The 24,098-nt window shown below is 45.2% G+C and overlaps 1 protein-coding gene and 1 long non-coding RNA gene across 2 annotated transcripts in view; one reads left to right on the top strand and one right to left on the bottom strand.

Annotated features, from left to right (window-relative positions):
* LOC118211986 overlaps positions 1-11,003 on the bottom strand; it is a 40,501-nt gene extending 29,498 nt beyond the window's left edge. Inside the window, exon 1 of the long non-coding RNA XR_004762134.1 lies at positions 10,933-11,003. This is a non-coding gene — a long non-coding RNA (uncharacterized LOC118211986). The remainder of the gene's footprint in view (positions 1-10,932) is intronic.
* The window catches only part of epha8 (eph receptor A8), a 90,296-nt gene that overhangs the window by 46,538 nt on the left and 19,660 nt on the right, over positions 1-24,098 (top strand). Inside the window, exon 3 of the mRNA XM_035389615.1 lies at positions 965-1,628. Within this exon, the coding sequence (XP_035245506.1) occupies positions 965-1,628 (664 nt within the window). The remainder of the gene's footprint in view (positions 1-964; positions 1,629-24,098) is intronic.

The following is a 24,098-nucleotide window of genomic DNA, read 5'->3' as shown; positions in this document are numbered from 1 at the left end:
CTAAGGGCCTGCCTGATTATCCCCCCCCGCCCCCCTCCTCTGCCCCCAATATTTAATTACTCCTGGCGCTCCTACGCACCGTTACAGGCCACGGGGTATAAAGTGGCGCTAGCCCTAGCGGTAGCGCTCTCTCCTCCGCTCAGCTCAGGCTGTATAATCGGAGGCTCCAGTCTGGGCTCGGAGCCCCCGGCTCTCGGAGATGAAAGCCTGGCCGGGTAGCCGTGGAGACCAGGCTCTCCCTCCGGGGGGGGGCGGGCGGGCGGGCGGGCGGTGGGGGGGGGGGCTGGAGCGAGGTCTTTCAGAGTGCAGCTCGCCCCCCAACGCCACGCTTTTATTATTTGATGAGCCGGTCGGGGGAGACGAGTTAATTGCCCTCCGACAGGCTCGGGCCCGGCTCTGCTCGGTATCAGACGGCCCCCTCTACCAGACAGGCCCCCGTGTTCCTCGCCCCCTACCCACCCCCCAATACTGCATTATTCCTCAAAATAAAAAAAGATATGGATGGGGGGCAGGGGGGGGGCAGAAATTTCATCCAGATCCTCCAGAGTTCCCCCGTGGCTCCAAAAGATAAACTGCCCCCCATGGCTTTTCTCTCTTAAAAGATAAAAAAAATAAAATTTTAAAGAGAGTCCGCGCTCTGTTTGTTCCAGTGCTCAGCAGCCTATTACCGCAGCAAACACACCGACTTCTCAGTGTTTGTTCAGACAGATAAGAGACTAAAAATCAGGCCTTGATTAGTAATGAATGCACATTCTTCAAGGTTCTAAAACGTGTCTCTCAACGAGCAATAATCAAACAGATTTTCATTTTAGAGGACACGGATAGACACACGTAACGCGTGAGAATTGTACAATGTCAGAGCGAGCGGCGAACAGCTGTACGGCGTCGGCGTAAGAACGGCTGGCGGTCTCAACGCCGTGTTTTTCTCTCTCTCTCTCTCTCTCTCTCCCCCCGTCGGTCCAAGTGGGACGCCATCAACGAGATGGACGAGTACTTCAGCCCCATCCACACCTACCAGGTGTGCAACGTGATGAGCCCCAGCCAGAACAACTGGCTGCGCACCAACTGGATCCAGCGGGACGGGGCGCGGCGCATCTACATCGAGGTCAAGTTCACGCTGCGCGACTGCAACAGCATGCCGGGCGTGCTGGGCACCTGCAAGGAGACCTTCAACCTGTACTACCGCGAGGCGGACCGCGACGCGGGCGCCGCCGTCCGCGAGAGCCAGTTCTCCAAGATCGACACCATCGCGGCGGACGAGAGCTTCACGGGCGTGGACCTGGGCGTGCGCCGGCTCAAGCTCAACACCGAGGTGCGCGGCGTGGGGCCGCTGTCCAAGCGCGGCTTCTACCTGGCCTTCCAGGACATCGGCGCCTGCATCGCCGTCGTGTCCGTGCGCGTGTACTACAAGCGCTGCGCCGCCATGGCGCGCAACCTGGCCGTCTTCACCGACGTGGTGACGGGCGCCGACTCGTCCTCGCTGGTGGAGGTGCGCGGCCGGTGCGTGGACCACGCCGAGGAGCGGGACACGCCCAAGATGTACTGCAGCGCCGAGGGCGAGTGGCTGGTGCCCATCGGGAGGTGCGTCTGCAGCGCCGGGTTCGAGGAGCACGGGGACTCCTGCGTGGGTAAGTGACGGGACCCGCTAATGGGACGACCTCGTCCGCGGGGACCTCTGCATATTTAAGACCGTCGCGGGTCACAGTAATTAAAAACAATTAATCACGGCGAGCAGGCAATTAAACATGCATAAAGTAATGGCCTGAAAAGAGGCCGTCCGCAAATGAGCCACGGAACGCTAATTCTGACAAATCTCCGAATTACCTGTCTGCTTCGGCCGAAGAAAAAAAGAAAAAAAAAAAAAACGGAGGGAAGAGAAAAAACGCTCTCCAGGGTAAGAGTTGTTTTGACAGCTCATCGGTAAAACATTGTCTTAAAAAACCTCGGCTTGAATTATGCATAGGTGGCTAAGGATTCATTTTGCGATCCGCCTACTATAATTTGTAATAGGGGGGCCGCTTAATGAAACTCCACTCCCGAATCCTCGGGCCATCAGACGCCGGGTAATTTGGAGAGTGAAACCAGTCGAGAGGCAGGACCCACGCTGACAACTGCAGGGAGAAAAGTGAAGAAAAAAGCCGCTAATTGTTTTTAGCGAAATGAAGAAGAAAACTGCCCTCGCCTAAAACGTTGCACGCACTCACCTAAAACATGACCTAATGTGTGCATGCTTGTGTTTATTACATCACATTACATTACAGGCATTTAGCAGACGCTCTTATCCAGAGCGACTTACACAACTTTTTACATAGCATTTTACACTGCATCCATTTATACAGCTGGATATATACTGAAGCAATTTCGGTTAAGTACCTTGCTCAAGGGTACAACGGCAGTGTCCTACCCGGGAATCGAACCTGCGACCTTTTTGGTTATAAGCCCAGTTCCTTACCCACTGTGCTACACTCCGTCCTGGAGTGTAGATATATAAGGAAAACTGATTTGTAGATATCTTGGCTCATAAAAAAATCCTATAGTATTCACTTGGAACGCGTCACAGTGCAATCTGGGTGCATTTTTAAGAGAACGGGACAAGTTTATATTAGGCTAACTGGAAAAACTAGAAATAAAGTAGGCCTAAATCTGGGTGGAGATGTTTTTCAAAGCACTGCACCTGGCCTGACTGTGTTTGTGGCAAAATCTTTACATGCATTTTAAGTGTTTTTATAACGCTATATCATTCTTAACCATATTTATTTTTAAAAGAGTATTTTAAAAAATCATTAGTTAATTAGTTATTATTAATTGATTATGGGGTTAGCTCATCCCGTAGCTTTGGAATACAGAGTACTAAAGTCCCCATTCAAATACAATTAATCAACATAAAGAAATATAATACATATGGCAAGGGGGGGGGGGGGGGGGGCACACACCTATTCTTTTTTAAAATGTGTAATACATAGAAAATAAACAACATTTTTTTTAAAATTTCTTTTAGTTTTTCAGGGAGTTAAACTTTAATAATAAATACATAGATGGCACTCACATGAACATGCAAGAAACAAATTCCACTTTTTGCATCTTTCAATGACCCATATATGCACGTGAGTTTAATGTGTGTGTGTGTGTGTGTGTGTGTGCACGCGAGTGTGTGTGAGGGTGTGTTGTGGACATTGTTCCAGGTATACAACTGAATGATCCTCACACCCAAAGAACTCCGCCAGAATTTTATAATTTGTCCTAACACTCCCCTGGAAAAAAATAAGGCTCTAGTGATCTCTGAACCTTAAATAATGGAGATCCAAATCTGTGTAAATACCTGAGATATTTGAGAAAGGAGATGATGAGTGAGCAGGTCAGCACCCATAAATCAGCTCCTGCATGCAATGCAAGTCACTGGACTAATTCATCCTGAGACAGCCGTGCACCGCCGTCACACACAGCCCAGAGACAGCCGTCATACACAGCCGAGAGACAGCCCTGAGACAGCCGTCTCACACAGCCCTGAGACAGCCCTGAGACAGCCCTGAGACAGCCGTCACACACAGCCCTGAGACAGCCGTCTCACACAGCCCTGAGACAGCCCTGAGACAGCCCTGAGACAGCCGTCACACACAGCCCTGAGACAGCCCTGCACAGCCCTGAGACAGCCCTGTACAGCCCTGAGACAGCCCTGAGACAGCCCTGAGACAGCCCTGTACAGCCCAGAGACAGCCCTGCACAGCCCAGGGACAGCCGTCTCACACAGCCCTGAGACAGCCGTCTCACACAGCCCTGAGACAGCCCTGCACAGCCCTGAGACAGCCATCACACACAGCCCTGAGACAGCCCTGAGACAGCCGTCACACACAGCCCTGAGACAGCCCTGCACAGCCCAGGGACAGCCGTCTCACACAGCCCTGAGACAGCCCTGAGACAGCCGTCACACACAGCCCTGAGACAGCCCTGCACAGCCCAGGGACAGCCGTCTCACACAGCCCTGAGACAGCCCTGCACAGCCCTGAGACAGCCCTGTACAGCCCTGAGACAGCCCTGTACAGCCCAGAGACAGCCCTGCACAGCCCTGAGACAGCCCTGTACAGCCCAGAGACAGCCCTGCACAGCCCTGAGACAGCCGTCACACACAGCCCTGAGACAGCCCTGCACAGCCCTGAGACAGCCGACACACACAGCCCTGAGACAGCCATCACACACAGCCCTGAGACAGCCATCACACACAACCCAGAGACAGCCGTCACACACAGCCCTGAGACAGCCCTGAACAGCCCTGAGACAGCCCTGCACAACCCAGAGACAGCCGTCACACACAGCCCTGAGACAGCCCTGCACAGCCCTGAGACAGCCCTGCACAGCCCTGAGACAGCCGTCACACACAGCCCTGAGACAGCCCTGAGACAGCCGTCACACACAGCCCTGAGACAGCCCTGAGACAGCCGTCACACACAGCCCAGAGACAGCCGTCACACACAGCCCTGAGACAGCCCTGAGACAGCCGTCACACACAGCCCAGAGACAGCCGGCACACACAGCCCTGAGACAGCCGTCACACACAGCCCTGAGACAGCCGTCACACACAGCCCTGAGACAGCCGTCACACACAGCCCAGAGACAGCCCAGAGACAGCCGTCACAAACAGCCCTGAGATAGCTGACCGCTCGGCACGGGACCTCCTGGCAAGCAGAGGCCGTCACGCATAAAGCAGCCTCTCCGTGACAGGAGACTGCATACAGCAGGGTCTCGGGGGAGAGGAGAGGGCCTTTTTCCGGGGGGGGGCGCACCGTCCGTTACTCCAGTCAGACGAGGCTGACGGAATGCTTCACGCGCGCGACACGTTCCGTGCGCTCCTTTAAAGCGACGATCAAAACAAAGGCCGCCCTTGAGGTGTCAGCGCTGTCGACCCGTCCCCGGGTCTGATCCGCTGGGGCTCCTCGACCTTTCGCACCGAAAAAAAAAGGGGGGGGGGGTGCTGGGGGGGGCTGGGGTGTGGGGAAACACTCGTCTGTATCTCACGCGAGATTGTCAGCTCAGATCAACTCTAATTTTTCCACTTGATTTGGCCTCTCTCTCCCAAGCATCTCTCAGTCAGGTTCACATCACATCTTTACAGGGTCCCGTCCCCGTCCCCCCCCCCCCGATTCTGTCGCTCTTACGTTCACAGTCACCCTCAGCTTTCAAAGACAGGGGCTGCAGAACGCACAGGGCGAGTCGTCCAGGAGCCGAGAACATTTCCAACGAACCCGCGTAGCTACCGCAGTGTGGGGGCTTTGCGATGTTCCAGGCGTGATATTCATTTCCTTTATTGCCTTACTGAGCAAGCGCGCATCGATTCGGCCCCCTGTAAAAAATGGCCTCTCCAGCCTCACAGGCATTAGGTGGCCTTCACCTAATGGGAGTTCGGCCTGGGCCTGACAAAATTAATTAACCAATTAATCCTGTCTCCATCTATAACCCCCAAATGGTGTTTTTTTTTTTTGTTTGTTTTTTTTTTTAGAATGAATGCGTTTAATTGCATTTATGCAACTTCCTAGTATTATCAGAGAGTTTGGTGGGGTTGGGGGGGGGGGGGTGTGGGTGGGTGTGATCACCCACACGAGTGTTCGATGGGAGCTTCTTCACTACTGGAACGCTACCGTGCACCCATTAGGTGTGGGAGGAGACAGAGGAATTTATTTAGCTCAGGCCTGATTTTAAGAACAGACCGAGAATTCATTTTGAAATTACCTCAGGGGAGGTCTGTACACTTTGTAAGAAGTGCAGTGGGGTCCAAGGAAGGACCTTCGTTTAATGTCAGCAAACTCCCGTACAGCACACTAACCCCCACTTAACACACACAGTAACAGCCACTGCTACATAAATAATGAAGTTCAATTGAAGATGTTTATGGATAGCCCTTATTATAACATTAGAATCCATTATCTCTCATTTAATATTCATTTAGGGTCAACTGTTAAACTTCAGGCTGTCCACTGTTTTAGAATTCTCAATAAACTGTTTTCAGTGTAAAATTCACTTTTATAAGATGCCCTAAAAGAGCACATTTGTTCTCTACTGGACTTATATACACTCTGTCAGAACAACTGATTCAAATACTCAGAATCTTGTCATAAATATAATGTGATATCATCTGCATCAAATTGAATACTTATCTTCATGATTATCAGATGAAAAGAACATCATCAAATCCTCATCATGAGGCCTGGGTTAATTGATTTGTATTTCAGTAGTCATGTATAGCATCCCATGAAGTCACACGTCGCAGTTTAAATGATACATTAGTTGGTTATCAAAAGCCCCAAACTGCATAGCTACTAGGCCTACTTCTACTCACCTAGTAACCATGACTGATGCATGCGTCATAAGGTTTGCGATACACCACACAATGAATAACGGATTGTAAATATTATAGTTATTGGGTACCTTACAAGTAGCACATAAACAGGTCACTGGCTACCGTGTGTGTCATATCGACCAATCAGGGGTTAACGACTCAAAAGCACTTCACGGAGTTTGTTCAAACTTTCATGCGTTAAGAATAAACCATGTAGGATCTTACGAATCAACGAGTGCTGGAAACCATGGGCTATTCGACAATACGGCCTGCCAGGGGCCAGTAATTCGCCATTGTTCCCTAAAACAGACAACAATTACGGGTTATTCCAAAACGGTTTCGCGATTTTGATTTTGACGACGGGATAACCCGCCCCCTTTTGTGTCGCAGCGCCCGGCTGCTGTCAGCTCGTCGAAAGGAGAGCGATCAGTTAATGCCTGTGGGACGGCGAGAGAGGCTTTCCCCTGTCAATCACAGATAATGTGATTATTATCTGCCACTGTGCCAGCAAATAATACGGGCATAAAAATTTTTTATTTTTTAAATTTTTTTTATTTTTATAAAAGCTCGTGGACACGACGCTGGAGTTTTATTACGGAGACGAGTCGACGAGGAGGCGGGCGTTCCCATGTGCGGTCCCTTCAATGTCTGCACATTTTCTTGGCTTTCTCGGGAACAGCCGACTGGGGAAACGTCTGACAGTCTTCACGGCAGAAAAGAAAAAAGAGAAAGAAAAAAACCGAGAGACTGGCTCTAGGAATCTGCATGGCCGCCAAAACTCCATGACTAGCATCTCAAAGAGGGCCAGCGTTGGCGAGCGCAACACACACAAAAAAAAGTGAACAAAAGCACATCAGACGTGAACTTGAAGCCAGCTCATCCAAACGAAATGTATGAGTGATTTAAAAAGGGCTTTCACTCCCAGTTGGGAAACCACCTCCATTTTGTTAAATAACTTCCATTAGCCTGCCTTTGGTCTGTCACCTCGTCTCCCGCATGAAGGATGTGTAGTTTTAGGGGTGCCATTTTCTCACTGGTGTCTGTAATGATAAGTTATAACAGTTGTTTTATATATTTTTAATATCCTATATAATATCTTATGGCAAATGCATTCAGTTCCAGCTTTCCTTTCCCCAACCAACGTAACACATATTCTCCAATTAGCAGACATATGGGGGAGACGTAGCTACATACAGGCGGCCAGACCGATGTAAATTTAGTTCGTGGCAATCAGCACAAATTGAAACAGGCTAAATAGTGGTTGATAAGCATTAACCGGTCGTTTCACAGGAAATATTGTCATGATAAAGCCCTCAGTAATAGCTTAAGCGGTCTTAACGCTTAACTCTCGCGGGCGTGGAGCCCGTCCTTAGCGCCAGCTAATGCTCTGGAAACATTCGAACATGCATTCTTCAGGATCCCTGTGGAGACATGCATATTTAAGAGCTACAAATTGCTCATTAAATAACTGTTACTCAGATCATAAGTTGTTATGGGAGCGATTAACTGACATGCACTGCTGATTAATTTAATGTCACCGATGGGGTGAGTGAATCTGTCTGTGAGCTGTAGGGGAAGCTGTATGTGGATCTGTCTGCGTGTTGTAGGGGAAGCTGTATGTGGATCTGTCTGCGTGTTGTAGGGGAAGCTGTATGTGGATCTGTCTGCGTGTTGTAGGGGATGCTGTGTGTGGATCTGTCTGCGTGTTGTAGGGGAAGCTGTGTGTGGATCTGTCTGCGTGTTGTAGGGGAAGCTGTATGTGGATCTGTCTGCGTGTTGTAGGGGATGCTGTGTGTGGATCTGTCTGCGTGTTGTAGGGGAAGCTGTGTGTGGACCTGTCTGCGTTTTATAGGGGAAGCTGCGTGTGGATCTGTCTGCGTGTTATAGGGGAAGCTGTGTGTGGATCTGTCTGTGTGTTGTAGGGGAAGCTGTGTGTGGATCTGTCTGCGTGTTGTAGGGGAAGCTGTGTGTGGATCTGTCTGCGTGTTGTAAGGGAAGCTGTGTGTGGATCTGTCTGCGTGTTGTAAGGGAAGCTGTATGTGGATCTGTGCGTGTTGTAGGGGAAGCTGTGTGTGGACCTGTCTGCGTGTTGTAGGGGAAGCTGTGTGTGGTGAAGCCCTACATAGCTTAGCGCTGGAACACGCCACTGTCGGCAAGATATCAACCCAAACGTGCCCTCTGATCTTCTCTGTATAACAGAAGTTCACTACAAAAGAGCAGGCCAAGCTTGCTTTCCCTTTTCTGTTTGGAGAACAGCAGGTCCCTTCAGATCAGCGAGGCCGTAGCTGGTTTTAAAAGACTTTAACACATTTATTTTGTACATTAGCTTTTTGGGTTGCATTTTTATTTTTGTCTTCAATCGTGTTTTATCTGTTTGATTGTGTTTTTAGTCATTATATTTTTAATAAGGTTATTTTAAGTAATTTTTACTGTTTAGGGTTTTCTTGGAACTGGAACTCTATTTTTCTTTTCTTCATCAGTGAAAATAGCTCTGCTGTTTTCACCTCCTCTCTATTTTATCTGATCTTTATTTTATGTGTCGCACAACATCAAATAGAAATGGCTCAATATAGCCTAACCTTTACATGACAAAAGGAAAAAAAGCACAAACTTGTGACAGCCTATTTTGAAAAACATAGTTAGAAGTAAGAGTAGATTTTGACAGTAAGCAAATCAAACCAAACACTTGCGAACCAAACCATAGGTGGAAAACAGAACGGTCTGTTTTTAACATGAACCATTGCATAGACTGGACATTTAAATTAAAAGAGAAAAAAAAAAGGGGGGGGGGGGTTGAAGCATACAAAAAATGATAGGCTTAATGGGGATTGCAAAATAAATATGTACAGTAACCATGTTCTGCAGACAGGATACAGCAACATTGCCCATTATTGCCCAAATGGAAATTAAATTGGGTCCCTGATGGTGTTGGTCTGGAAAGTCAAACGCATTGCCAAACGGGGACTAAATTTTTTGCCACAGGAAATGTTACACACAAGCCTAGGACTGCGGTTTCTGGAGACTTTTGAAAGCCATTAGGAAACCATCTGGTTCTAAACTTTAAATGACATGATTTGTGTGTTACCTAACCATTCAATTATGCATTTGCCGAGCAAAGCAGGTATGATGGAGTGCTCCGGACCACCTTGCACTAGTCCGCACAAACTGTAAAAACTGCTTGCAACTCAAGTTGCCCAGGTGTTCTCCGAAGACCGACATTTACAATGCGTCTTAAACACCTCATTCTAAATCTAGGCTACGAGTATCTGTATCCTGTACAACATGGCATGACAACACCTTAATTTGGACTATCAATATAGTAAAACGATTAGGGGAAGAAAATGCAATATTTTCGCAAATTACCGATGCCCTTTTTATTTATACGAGCATTAGATGTATATATCGGCCCCCTTACCCACACACACACACACCATAAACATTGTAGAAGCCGGTGGAATTAGCGGGGCCGAGCATATTCTCGCCAATGCAGGGTATAAGACCTCTGACCGGCTATTGGGGAAACACCGTTGGTAGTTCACAAAGTGTGGCTACTTGGATAACCATGGACTTTGCTTGGCACAGACAGGGCTCAACCTCAATGATAAGCGGTAAGCGCGTTAAAATCACACACTGTCCGAAACAGACACCGAATCAGCGGAATCAAACAAACACATCTGAAAGGAAGACAGCAGCGCATCGCACAGGGTACGGCAGCCTCTAATTACAAAGTCCACATCAAAAACTTAAAACAGCATGCTCATTCATTTGAATGGCCACCAGACGAGCTGATGAGAAGATTGTCAACAAGACGTTTTATATCTGCAGTGCTTTGCGTGGACGAGAACAGCATTCGTCAGGGAAATGGAGTTTAAAAACTCCAACACGTTTTGAGGTAGGCCCAGTCAAAACGCGTTGAAGTTTTGAAACGGTTTGCGGTTTTATTTAGCCTGTTTCTTTGTTTGTTTGTTTATTAATCTGTTTGTTTGTTTGTTTGTTTGTTTTGTTCTTGGTTTCTCATTTTTAAAAACCCAAAATAATAAACAGGGCGTCGGCCATTATCTGTTGGTATTTTTACGGAATACAGGTGGCGCTCCGCTCTTATTTTTAATAGTTTTCTCTGTCGACGCAGCAGAATAGGTACGGCACCTGCGTTCAAAAATTCTAGGTCTGCTGGTCTTGCGTTCTCAAAACTGAAAACATAAACTATATATATATATCTAAATTGCAGTTGTAAAACAATGACATCAATATTATAAAACAAACATTTAAAACAGGAAAGGAATATTTTTCTGTCATAAAACAACTTCAAAAGGAACTGACAGGTATAGCAGTCTACGGACGCGTAGGCAGTTTTTGACTTTCCCAGCTGAACTTAAACTGTTACCAATATTGCCATTGTGCCCAGAAACACACAAATCGCGTGTTTGTTGAATACGAGAAGCCATATAACATACAGATAACCGTTGTATTTGAGTGATTATGCAGCATTTTACCCTGGCCTAGCTGTCCCACCTTCTGCAAGGCTAGATCGAAACGAAGGCCAGCTAGCATTCACTATCATCCTTGTATAGCCTACCTGAAAACTGTTTGGAAGCTTCGTTTACCTGTATTCCCTGGTCCCTTGTCTCACTTCTCTTCTGGCAACCATACTCGAGAAAAACATTTTCGACGTCGTTGTATATGGGTAGCTAACAGCAAGGACTTGTCTGATCCGTTAATAATGCTCCCCAGGAGCTCGTGACTGTGTTCAAATTTTACCGCAAATAGCGAACCATCTCACGTGACCATGTATTTGTCATAGACATGCATATTTAACTAATCTATGCCAGTATGACCTGAATTTGTGATGTACCGGAAGTAAGCCTGTACTGCGCGTGTTGAGGGCAAAACGTTGGAGCTCCCATTAAAGTGAATGGGGAGTATCAGACTTTTGTAGGCAAAATAAAACGGCATCGATTCCATATTGAAACTTGACTGACAAGCGTTACGTTCCATATGAAAAGCAGATAGAAAAATATGCATTATGTCATTTACGTATGAGTGGTACGGATCAGGTACTCTACACTTGCGTGAGTATGCGCGGTACAAATCGGGCTGCAGGTACAGATCAGGTAGCGACAGACTCGATGAACTGTAGGATTGGACAGACCATATAGGGCATGTTTCCCAGCAACTTTGCAAACCAGAGGATTAAAATTTAGAAGGGGGCACTCAGAACCTCCGTTGGCCAGGGGCCCTGGTGATGTAGCATCAGCTGCACCACCTAAACCTCCACCACTGGATGCCACAACCATCAGATCTTGCCAGGTTCAGGCTGTGCAATAAGATCTTTTCCTTTAGCCCATTACATTTGTGCATGTGCTGTTCAGAGGCGCTTCACTGCTCTTAATAACTTAATAACAACTCATTTGAATTTAATATCAGAATATCTCTGGTTGCATATCCATCTAGGCTATTAGCTAGCTACTCTACTGTACATTAGCAATGGTGCCATGAGAACTTGACAAACTGCTCACCTGTTACCATGGTGATGTATCTGCCCTATCCTATTATTTGATCTTTTGTTTGCATTTGTAAGTGCCCCCCCCCCCCCCCCCCCCCCCCCCAGCTATTAAAACAGACTGGCTCCAGCTAAAGCCTCAGTGTCTAATGGACGTTTTATGGAACTTTCCATTTCTTCAGCTGGATATGAATCACTATGCTTAACGATTCAATATCAGCTCCTTGTCGCACATGAACCGGCAACCTTTTTTTTTTTTTGCAGTATTATCTTTCTTTCGTTTGAAAAAGCTCACTGTCAAGGACACCTTTGTACCACTCTAATCTTTCCGCACCACGATACAAAGGTGGCAGCTTATTAAGTGAAAAGTTAATTGGCCTTTAAGTTCGGTGTAATCAGTGAACCTGTGGCCTAACTATATGACACCACTCCAAACATTCTACTCTACTCCGAGGTGTAAAACTGGCCCTAGAATTACTACACTAGTTTTGTTTTGTTTTGCTGCTAGTATAAGCCTCTATAAGACAAACTTTCCCCTTGAATGAATAGCTCAGATGCTGAAAGCTGCAGAATCTGCTCGATGCTCAGCTCAGTTGAAAAGGTTAACCGTCTCCAAATTGAACCAGGCCTCGTCAGGCACCGGTAATCCTCTTTTTCCAGTTGTGACAGTTCGATGTGAGCGAGGTGTACAGCCCGGGCACTTAGCTCACTGAATCTAGGGCGTCCAGCCAGTAGCGACAGAGACAGACCCCAGAGGTGCTGCTTCTCACCACGATTAAACCCCACTGGCTTTGAAGTCAGGAGAAGAAGAAAAAAAAAGATTTAAATACCTGAGGATAATAGAATTAGGCTAGGATTACATCCGGGACCATCCAAAATGCTGATTTCAGCTGATAGTTCTGCTTCTGCGGACGAAGATAGTTTCAGGTTGAATCCCTGAGAATTTGAATAATCACAATTTAAGCTGATAGTCACCTGTCATACCCTTTATTCTTGTGGCTTTCTTACTGAACTATTCACGGATGGGATGCTCTTGTGAACAATTTCATTTTGCAAAAAATGTTTTTAAACGGCATCTTTTCATCCTGACAATTATGTTAGGGTTTCTTTTTTTTTCTTGTTGCATGATTAATTTTTGCAAAAGCTTGCAATGACTTGCAACACTTGTAAGCGTTTGCTTGCATAAACTATTGAAATGGCATGCTGAATAATATTTAGCCACCGGCACTCCCAGGTGACACAGTTGATAAATTATCTCACCCCAAGTGCAGACTCAGTCTTGGAGTTGTAAGCTGGAAAAACTCACTAAAGGTATTAACTGGCTTTACCTACTGCAGCAGACTGCAGTTGGTCTTGTCCCAAAAATGGCAGGACCCAGGTTTAAGTTAGCCAGGTTTCCTCTAGGGATCGCTAAACTACTTTCTTCCCACGATGTGCTTAGTGCACACAAGCTACCAGTTTCCACTGTTTCGCAATCCACCTCTCCAGCAGTATTCTCTAGTGCTTGCTGTCGTGTGGCTTGTAGTCTGTAAAGTAGTCACTAGGTCACAGGCAAGTGTGTGGGCCTCAGTTGTACTGTAGTTTAGCTGGTACAGTACATTTGTGTGGGTGGCAGAGTGGTACCCAAAGATGTACAATTGGAGATTACGGGGGGGGGGGGGGGGGGGGATATTACTAAAATAAAAATACAAAAAGTTATAAAGAAATATCTTATTATAATGGCTTCATAAAAATTGGCTTCATGTATTTTGATAAAGATCTCATATCTTGCCAAGGAGACAGTCTGGGAATGCTTCAAATGATATCGTGCTCTGCTCTTGTTCTTTGTAGCATAAAGTCTTCCATAAAACTTTTATGAGGATCAGAGATGTAAAAAAAAAAAAAGTTTTTGCAGTACAAAAGCAACCCAAAATAATATGCTTCCCCCCCTTTTTTTTACACATGTTAAATTATTAGGGAATCCAGACCTGCACAGTTGCACTGTGTAATCCAACTGACGGCAATGCTCTACTTTGACAGCAGGTCACGAGCAACTAGAACCTGGAGGGGATGGCTCCATAGCCAGGGTGGAGACTTGTAGCCCACTTTCGCTAATGATGTCACATCACGGTCATGAAATATCACAGGGAATATTTTCATCACCAACGCCAAAGAAGAGGCCACACACTGCACACAGGAGAGAGATGAATTTTTCATTACTGAAATGTTTTTATTTTTATAATCTTTTTGCACCATCTGTACCAGGCAGGGCGGCACGGTGGTGCAGTGGGTAGCACTGCCGCCTCACAGCAAGAAGGTCCTGGGTTGGAATCCCTGGGTTTGTTTCCTCTGGGTACTCCGGTTTCCTCCCGCAGTCCAAAGACATGCGTGTTAGGCTAATTGGAGACTCTAAAATTGCCCAAAGGTATGAGTGTGTGAGTGAATGGTGTGTGTGCCCTGCGATAGATTGGGGACCTGTCTGGGGTGTATTTCTGCCTCTCGCCCAATGCACGTGACAAATTGTGAATTAAGTGAAAATTCACATTCACCATGCTTGCTACTTCATTGGTCCCAAAAATTTGTTTTTTTTGTTGTTAGATTTTCTGCTGATCTCATCAACCTATATGAGACACAGATAAACAAAGCATATGAGGTTTATAAAGCCTCAAAAAAAAGTAAAACCATTAAAATATTGGAAAATAAGAAGAAAAGTAGGACATGTTTAAAGTTACTTCCTGAAGAACCGGCCTGTGAACTTGCTGCTGAAAACATAATCCCCTGGAAATGACCTGTACTGTTAATTACACAGGGAATCACTGGACCTTACAGTCATTCTTTTAACTTTTCATAAAACTTTTGCTTGAGCTGCCTAAAGTTGAAGTTGAGACAAACAGAAATGAGGATAATATGTTGGGAATTTGTTTGCCAATAAAATCCACCCAGTGTTTCATTTTTAGTGTAATTCAGAGCAGCATGCTCTGAGACCCCACAGCTCACAACAGTTTCCCCACTGATTGAATTAAACAAACGCACGCATGCATGCACACACACCCGCACACACACACACACACACACATTCACTCACGCGCATACACACACACACACACACGCACACAAACAAATAGAAATTCACTCAGTCTCCCATTTACCAAATCGCATCCCAAATGAAAACAATGATGGTTGCGATGCAGATAATGCGAGCCAATGTTTCCTCTGAGAGGAAAATCAAGGGGCCAGGCAGGAGGGAGGGGAGGGGGGGGGGGCGTAATTAGCCTTCTTTGTCTCTTACCCCCTACTCCCGATTCCGGGGAATGTTGGGTTTTATTTTGGTCAACATATTACAGTGGGATTAAGCGGGAGCTGAAGGCTCCCTCCGACATTATTAAAGCCCCCTCACGCAGCCGGCGCCATTATGACAAAACCGGTTTAATCTGCGGTCGCACAGCAGGCAGGGAGGGGGGACACGATAAAGCGCTGAATGGTATCTCTCCCAGACGGGACCGCGCCGTGTCAGTCAAATCCGATTGGCCCGCGCTCGTATCTCCGTGCCAGGTACGGCAGAATAGGCCGTGTGATCGGCGCCACGAAGACAAAAATAAATAAAATAAATAAAAAATAAAAAAAAACACCCAGACCTCATTGTGGGTATAGCCCCTTTATTACTATTAGCTTGGCTGTTGTTGTTGTATCTGTTGAGCCCCACAATATAATAAGCCTATGAATTTGTTAGGTTTGAAGTAATATAGCTGGAAGGATATTGATGATGACACAAGTGAGATGCTAGCTGTCATATTGCAACTTTTTTTTTTCCATGAGCATAGGCATCCATCTATTATCTAACTCACTTATACCTGGGTAACAGGGGGTCCAGGGCCTATCCCAGCATGCATTGGGCCAGAGGCAGGAATACACCCTGAACAGGTCACCAGTCCTTCGCAGGACACACGCACCATTCGCTCACACACTTTTACCTACAGCAAACTTGCATGTCTTTGGACTGCTTTTACTTAGGAACCTGGAGTACCCGGAGGAAACCTCATGTGAACATGGAGATTCAAACCCGGGACCTTCTTGCTGTGAGGCCACAGTGTTATGGACTGGATCACTGTGCTGCCCAAAACACAGCCAAATCATGCCAAATTTTATTTGTGTAACAGATGCTCCAATGTTGCCCTCGGGCAACAAACCAATGTGTCATACAGGGCAGAGATTTTGAGAGCTTGCCATTGCATTTAAGGAACTGGACCAGAAGGTTCCAGGTTTTAGGTCTTGGTCAGGCACTGCAGTTCTACCCTTGAGCAAAGTACCTATCTTGAAACTCTTCAGTTGAATGTTCAGGCTGATATGAAGAACATAAGCTTGTAAACAGCAGCCAGCTAAAAACGAATGTGCTATGATACGTAATTCTGTGGTTTATGCTAAGTTGCTTCAGGTCTAGTCATAAAAACAGCCTAAAAAAAAACAATATTAAGTGAGTCTGTTGATTTATGACACAGGCCAATGTTAGCCAGTCCTGTTCCCTATGAACCACTCTGTTTCAAAAACCTTTTGTTTAAAAAATAATAATAATCATATGCATTTGTTTTTGCACATATTGAAATTTGTCTGATCTTCCTCTTTTGTAAATATACAGTTGACCCTGAAACTATGTAAGGGCTAAGGACATTTTCAGTTATGAAAATGATTCTGATATAAATGTATATCCAAGATGAAATGTACTGTAGAAGATGTACTACTGGCAAGAAATTAATTTAGCTCTCTCAAAAAAATGTTACAGACATTGGTCAAAATGGTCAAAATGAAATTACCCTTGATTAAATAACTAACTTGGTGTGTCATCCAGATGTACACACAAGAGGTGAATTCAATCGGTGATGTGAACGCAAAGCCGCTCTCACACTCCGTCCTCTCTGAAACTCGGTCGAATGCTACACGTGCTCGATTTAGCTACAGCACCTCTGTGACAAACTAATTTCGTTCTGTGCGAAAGGCGTATCAGCGAGGCGTTCCCTCCCCGTCCGTTTCCGCGGAGATCAATTAGACACGCTCGCATAAGTGACAGCAATTCAATCGAATAATTAACAGCCATTTAATGCCCATTAACTAAGATGCATTCGTCTCATTTGATTTATAATTACAAGCTATTTTCAAAGGAAAACACACTTTGATCTATGTTGTGGTTTCTTTTTTTGATGTTGTTGTTGTATTAATCTTTGTCATATTTGTGCTGTTGAAGTAGGAATACTCCAAGAGTCCAAAATGCCCCCTGCCTTTTTTTTTTTTTGGTTTGTTTCACTTTACTCTTTTGTAGCTAATGCAAGACATGGTTTGTACAACAGAGAAATAAGTAACAGTACATATATTACAGCATATTCAAAACACTCTAGAAGGACTGTGCAGCAGCCTTTTGATGAGACAGATACTCAAAGTGAGAGGGCACACCAGCCTAGAGATACACGCAGTTATTGGTACAGAAATGTTCAGAAGTGATTGAATGGAAATTAATGACAGCAACAACAATAATCAGAATATTAACTTCTTTTTTTAAATCAAAGGGGCACATTGGGCACTGGGGCAAAAGAGACAGGTGCTTAGGCACCACGAGTCCCCCTCTCTCTGCACATGACTGAGCTTTGTGGCGTCTACTCAGTCAGAGTATAAAAACAGCTCTGATAGTCACAAAAATTGACATTAAATAGAATGTAAAGTGAACATTTCAAAAAGTGTGAGTGTGTGTGTTTGTGTGTGTGTGTGTGTGTGTGTGTGTGTGTGTGCATGTGTGTGAGCTTGTGTTTTTGTGTAATGTTGAAATATTTTACATAAATGGGTGACAAATTCATTTTTTTCAGTCCTGAATCCTGAAAAAAAAGAAAGAAAACCAATTTGAGCCATGTTGTTCTGCGTTCACATCACTCTGGGAATGCAAGCCGAGCGCTGGAGAGTTCCTGGTCGCAAACTCTCGAATAAATACCCATGGCAATTTTTAAATTTTCAGTGGTCACATTCGTTTTTTTCCCCCACTCATTCAACCACCCTGCGTATATATTCGAGGGACTAATTAGCCAGGGCGGCAGATTCCCTCCTTTGCCGATTAGCGATGGTCGGAGATGTTTAATAACGTAATTAAACAGGAGCCCCCGAGGATGCATTCAGGTAGATTAAACTTCTTCATTAGCTTAGCGGCTAGAGAGCGGAGAAATGACAAGACAAAGTGCTGCTGCCGCTCTGACTCACATTCTCTTCCTGCAGGGGAGATAACTGTCAGACTGCCGGTCTTCCAAAAGCCGGGGCAACTTGCTCATATATATATATATTTTTTTGTGAGAACAGTTTTTAAAACGGTGCACATAAAGCGGCATCGATTTAATTTGTTTTTGTAACAAAAAAAAAAAACCAAAAACAAGTAATATTACAAATATAGCTATGAAGAATATTAAAAATACAAGAGAGGCAAGGATTGCTGCGTCAGCAGCTCTAACCCCAACATGCAGAACATCCGCTGCTTTTTGTTTCCGCGCTCGACATATCTTTTTATAGAATCAATATAACCAGTAGCCTACACTTTCCCTGAATTCTGAGTAATAACTGCGAGCAGATATTACTTTTATCAGCTCTTACACAACTTGTTTTAGCGACTGGGGAAAGAAAAAAAACATGATACCATGTAGCACGTAACAGTCACAAAAAGTTAGTTGCTTTGTGCTCTGTGTTAGTCAAATTTAAGCACAGCATGCATCTGGTAAGATTAAAAAGTGGCAAAACGCTGGTCAAGACAAAGAACATTGATACAGAAATAAATATTGAATCAAATTTTAAGAAGGGAGGGGGGGGGGAAGTAATTTTCCTTCTTTGTGTCTTACCATACCCCATGACCATTGGGAGTGTTCGGTTTTTATTTTGGCCAACATATAGATTGTATATAAATATCTCATACGCAATACAAAAGTATCTGGTATTAATTTGCATAACACTAGCCTTTCATTGAATTATCATGGGTAGTAGTGATCATTAAGGTGCTGTTGCAAGCCACACAAACGCGCTGCCTATTTCTTTAAATGATCTTGAGAGTCACAGAAAAGCTCTCATATTATACCTCTTGTGTTTAGAAATTCAACAAAACTGGCACAACTCAAAATAAACCACTGTGCCCTTAATGACCTTCCATCCAAACTGCCACTGCGGCCACACATTTGACGGGCAATAGAAGGCCATCGGAAAAAACATTTTCTTAACTCAAGCGTTCTTCAGCAAAATTAGACTCCTGGCTAATGTGGGGCGGGAAGGCATGCAGAATCACTCCTTCTTACTTATCGATCTGCGGTGGAGGCAAAGTACGGTGAGAATTAGAATGCGTTCACTCTAGTTTCACTCTAGAAATATTTAGCTCTTTTTTTTTGGCACGGCTTGTGATTTTCTACTGAATTTCTGCACTTTAAAAAAAAAAAAGGAAATAAGTATCTGTACATCTTCAAAGGACAAGCTCACATTAGCTTACTGCAAGTACTTTTTCTTCTCTCTGGTAGAGAAGTATCCCTTTTAAGATGTGCAGTATCCACATTGACACATGCTCCGTGCTCACTTCAGCATGGCCTCTAACTGTGTCACCATGGCTTATGGGTACTGAACACCATACGCAAGCTGTGAGAGCCTCTTAACATTTGATCCTTGGGTTTGAGAAGTCCGTAAAATGAGCCGAGGAGCTCAGTAGAAGTGCCTGCTTCTCTTCTCTTCATTACATTACATTACATTGCAGGCATTTGGCAGACGCTCTTATCCAGAGCGACGTACAACAAAGTGTATAACCATAACCAGAAACAAGTATGACGAAACCCCTAGAGAGAAGTACCAGTCCAAGTGCAGGGAACAACCGCATAGTTCAACTTGGACCCTGAAGGTTAAACTGATTAACACTAACAACGAGAATGGCAACAACGCAGTCTATGGAAAAAATACAAGCAGTAGTTAAGACAGTTAATGCACCTAAGTCACCTACGAAACAGCTGCCTAGTTACAACCCTAAGCTTACAGTCATTTACAGGGGGGTAGGGAGGGATCTTCATACAGTACATCCATACGTGCCATGAGCGTAGCCTGGATTCAGTCAACGTTTGTAATATTGTTAGGATTGTGGTACTCCAGGGGCAGTTTTGCGATACGCTGTAATCCAGGGGGTCTGCAACCCAGGTCCCGGAGAGGCAGGAGATCTGCTGGTTTTTGTGACTCTGCACTTTTTGAGAACGAAAAGCTGCAGAGCTTTCACTCTCCAGGATCAGCATCGCAGACCAACCTTCTCATATTAAAGGTGAAACGAAGAAGAAACAAATAAGATGTCATCAGGAAATCATCCAAGCACGGAGATGGGGTTGACGCTTCCAAACGGAGATACATCCTATGTGAACACCCCACATCTGGGTCAGGTGTCTGTAAAAAGAACATTCCAAAAAGAAAAACTTTTCCCATCATGCTCTGTTCAGAAGAAAATGGAGTTGCAGATATCCAAACGTCAGCCTGCGGAGGAGGCAAGCTGACCCAGAAAATCAGTTCAGCGGCTAAACAAGATAGCTCACCACACTAACTGACTTAACGTCCTTTCGGGCCTGTCTCAGAGTTAATTTCTCCCCACGGACCTGATTGCTTCCTGGGTGCTTTGTTTCCATCAATCAGGCCCTCCCAGGCAGCTACAATTCCCTGTGACTCGTTCTCTCCTGATTAGAGACTCTTAGCTAGCTACAGCTACAGCTAGGAAAACCTGGTAGGTGTAACGACACACGTGTCTCGTCAACGTGCAGCTGTTTCATCAATAGCACAGCCGTCGTTGGCGAAGATCAATCAATCCGTCCTGCTTTCATGCAACAGACTGCCCATAGCTGGAAAGAAGCAGATCCATTTGGGCTTTTTGCTATTGCTGATCTTATGGCTGGCAGGGACTGTTATCACACACGCCAACAAAAATGCCTCATCTGGGGCTGAGGACTGCAGTCGTCATATTTCCTCCTTTTTGCAGTAGCACTGCACATATATGCAGATAAATTCTTTGTATATACACCTTACCTGTATATTATGCATAGCAGTTACACAGTGAAGACTTCTTGACCTTCCTTTTCCTCCCAATGAAAATTAGTGGGGAGACACTGACAAGGTCGAGAGAGAGAGAGAGAGAGAGAGAGCTTATTAACTAGCTGAAACTGAAGTTAAATTAAACGGACAGGGCAATGTCAAAGGACAAACAAATGTTTCCCCCTTTGTGCAGTCACCACATTTACACTTTAGGGCCCAGTTATCGCACATGGTTCTCGTGCAATTCTCATCATTATGCTATGTCATGTTATTTTAAGTAAAGAAAATCTCACGTTTTGACAACAGGTTCAGTTTTCAATTAAATCTCATTTTAAGAGGGTATTCAGTGAGTGAAGCCTGGAAAAATGGAACAAGGCATTCTAACGCTGCTTAGTGTGTAAATCAGGAGGTTCCCACCTGGGGGAGGTGACCGAGGTGTCTCAAAGTTCCCGGAATGTGAAATAATAAGATAATGAAAATAACACCAAGGCGAGGAACGTGATTCTGCCATTACAGCTGGGGGGGGGGAGGCGGTTTGTGGGGATGGGGGGGTGTAGCAGTTGTGAAGAACTGGAGTGGTGTCAGTGGGCAGTAGTAAGCAATTGCGGATCAGGTGGGTGCTACTCGCTACTGTGGATGCAATATCTTTCAAAAATGTACTTATCCTCCGTATTTAGTTTGCGCTTCACAACTTTTAAATTTTGGTGAGGTCATATTTCCAAGGCTACGCTGGAAGTGAGAGTCGAAGTCCTCTGAAGTGAGTCTGTTTGTAGCTACCCCCCCAACCCCTGCTTCCCCCCCCCCCAGATTCTGGAGGCTTCTGCGAGCCGGATCTTATCGCGGCAGGCATCAGGACCAGAGGGGCGAAGGATGCCGGTCACAGTGGCTATCAGTCACGCTCCAGATCAGCCTGTGGACACACTGTACTGCACTGGCAGTCACCAAATGTCACAAACCTCTAATAATGTCATTCCTGTCAGAATACCCTCCTAAGCTAGTCCTTTTGACATCCCTGGGGGAGGAAGCACCATGGCCTTCAGGTGTACGGGAGCAGGCTGGGTTATCTATAAGTCCACTCGCACTCTTTGGGTTTTATCTGCTGGTTGCCTCCTTTCTGGCACAAATATATATATATTTATTTTTTTATTTGCCGTGTCAGCAAATTTCTTTTCCCATGATCCTCTTTCCAGGGATAAATGACCTACACCGAGCACTTCTCCCATCACAGCGGCCATCTATTTGGTGCCAGTTTGACGTCCAACTGACTTGGGTCCCCCCGTTTTGATTTCCAAAATTTAATTTACGCCCTTCTCACGCATTCTTTAAAATTTATTTTCTGTGTGCACATTTAACCTGCGAGTGATCGATGATAAAACCGAGGTCAGAAGTTGATAACAGTTTCATTAAATCACCCCGGGTCGATTTTTGAGGAACGCCATAATTGACTTTTTTTTTACTCTGGATGGTGCGAATCGTATTAAAAGGATGTTTAATCCAGTCTCAGTAGTGTGGAGCAGCCTTGCTCTGTAAGCCTACCCCCTGGACTGAACAGCAGTCCATTACAAAGCCATTACCCCAGTCCACCTTTGAAAATGTCAGTACCGAAAAACACAGTGATTCTGATTTCAACAGAACTGCAGCTTTTCCCAGCTACCTGCTCTGGGTCGACTCTGACAGCGAGCGGAACTGCGATCTCTCTGAGCTTCTCTTTAAGGCAAAACAGGCGAGTCAATCTCAGGCGAGTATAACCAAATGCTGAGCAGTTCTTTGAAATAAAAAAAATAAAATAATAAAAAATAATAATAATCATCATTTTTAGCAGTAAACTAAGCTGTATGTTCAAAACCATTTAACTCTGAGTCCAACCCCAGGCAGTAGGGCACATCCGAGCCATTTGCAGGTCACATGACTTGCCTGCAATTGAACAGCTAATCTTCCAGTTATGATGTGACTGACAGAATCATTTATTACCTTGACAATTCTCCCCACTCATTAGCAGCTGTTTGTTCACAGAAGGAGGGGGAACTAGTGTGGGTGTGTGTGTGTATTTGTGCGTGTGTACATATGTATGTGTGCGTGTGTGTGCATGTGTGTTTGTGTGTATGCGTGTGTGTGTGTGTGCGTGTGTGTAGATTCATGTGTATTCATTTGTGTGTTTGTGTACATATTTATCTACGTGTGCTTGTATGCGTATATGTGTGTGCATGTGTGTCTAGTTGTATGTGGGTAAATGCATACACATGTACATCAGGGCATATTGGAGTGGGGAATGACTGAAAGATTAAGCACAGACAAACCAGACGGTCATGTGACAGGGGCCTACTATCTCCTCCCCCATGGTTTCCTTGTCCCAACAAGAACACTGCATAGTAAACAACCCGTAACATTATCGTGAATGAATCAGTCTGGAGCTCACGGTGGTGTGGAAACATTAGTCTGTTTGCAATAAAGCTGAATATCCGCGGAATATCTAGACGGATTCCATCCCCACGGTTTACCATCCCATATCTTGAGCAGACGTGAGGTGATCTTTCACGTTGTCATTTTGAGCTCTTCGCCATCTCTTCTGCAAACTGTGAATACGCACACTTACAGCGATGAAAACACTGCTCAGGAGTACAAGGCAAGTGCTTCTTTAGCTTTTTGGCCCAGATATACAACGTGCATCTGAAGTTCATCTTCATAGGATGCGTTAGGTGCTTAATTCTAGTGTGCACAGATTTATGGCAGTAAAAATCAGCAGTAAAATCCTCCTTCTGAGACTGAAGACTATATCTAATACAGCGTCCAGCGGCGTTCATGCATTTTTGAGGAGAGCATGTGAGTCTTGAAGGATTTTGGCAGTGCTGTTTCAGATAATGCCATATCGCTGTTGGGTGCACCAACCTGCGAGGTGCTGATAATGCAGTTTAGGGTGAGGCTGCTTAAGATGGAGGTCTGTGAAGTAAAGGTTATTGGTTAAGATATGAAGGTGTTTGGGCTGAGGGGTGAGGTTTGAATGCTGACACTCGAGTATGTCCCAAAATGGAAGCCGCACGCGGGTGTTCTGTCCACGAGACAAGAGATTATTGGTTGTTACCTTGGACAACAGCACCTTGACTGATCAGGATTGATTACCTGGGTTTCGTTCCATTACATTTTGACAAAGAATTCATATTTTAAAAAGAACGGTTTCTAAATAGCAGAGAAAATCCCAGATGCATTTTTTTTTCCCGCAAATTTAAATTGCGTTTA

The sequence above is a fragment of the Anguilla anguilla genome, chromosome 13 (genome assembly GCF_013347855.1).
Source record: "Anguilla anguilla isolate fAngAng1 chromosome 13, fAngAng1.pri, whole genome shotgun sequence".
In the NCBI taxonomy this organism is placed as follows: domain Eukaryota; kingdom Metazoa; phylum Chordata; class Actinopteri; order Anguilliformes; family Anguillidae; genus Anguilla; species Anguilla anguilla.
Note: the sequence above shows the minus strand (reverse complement) of the source record. Positions and strands in the feature narration are given on the sequence as shown.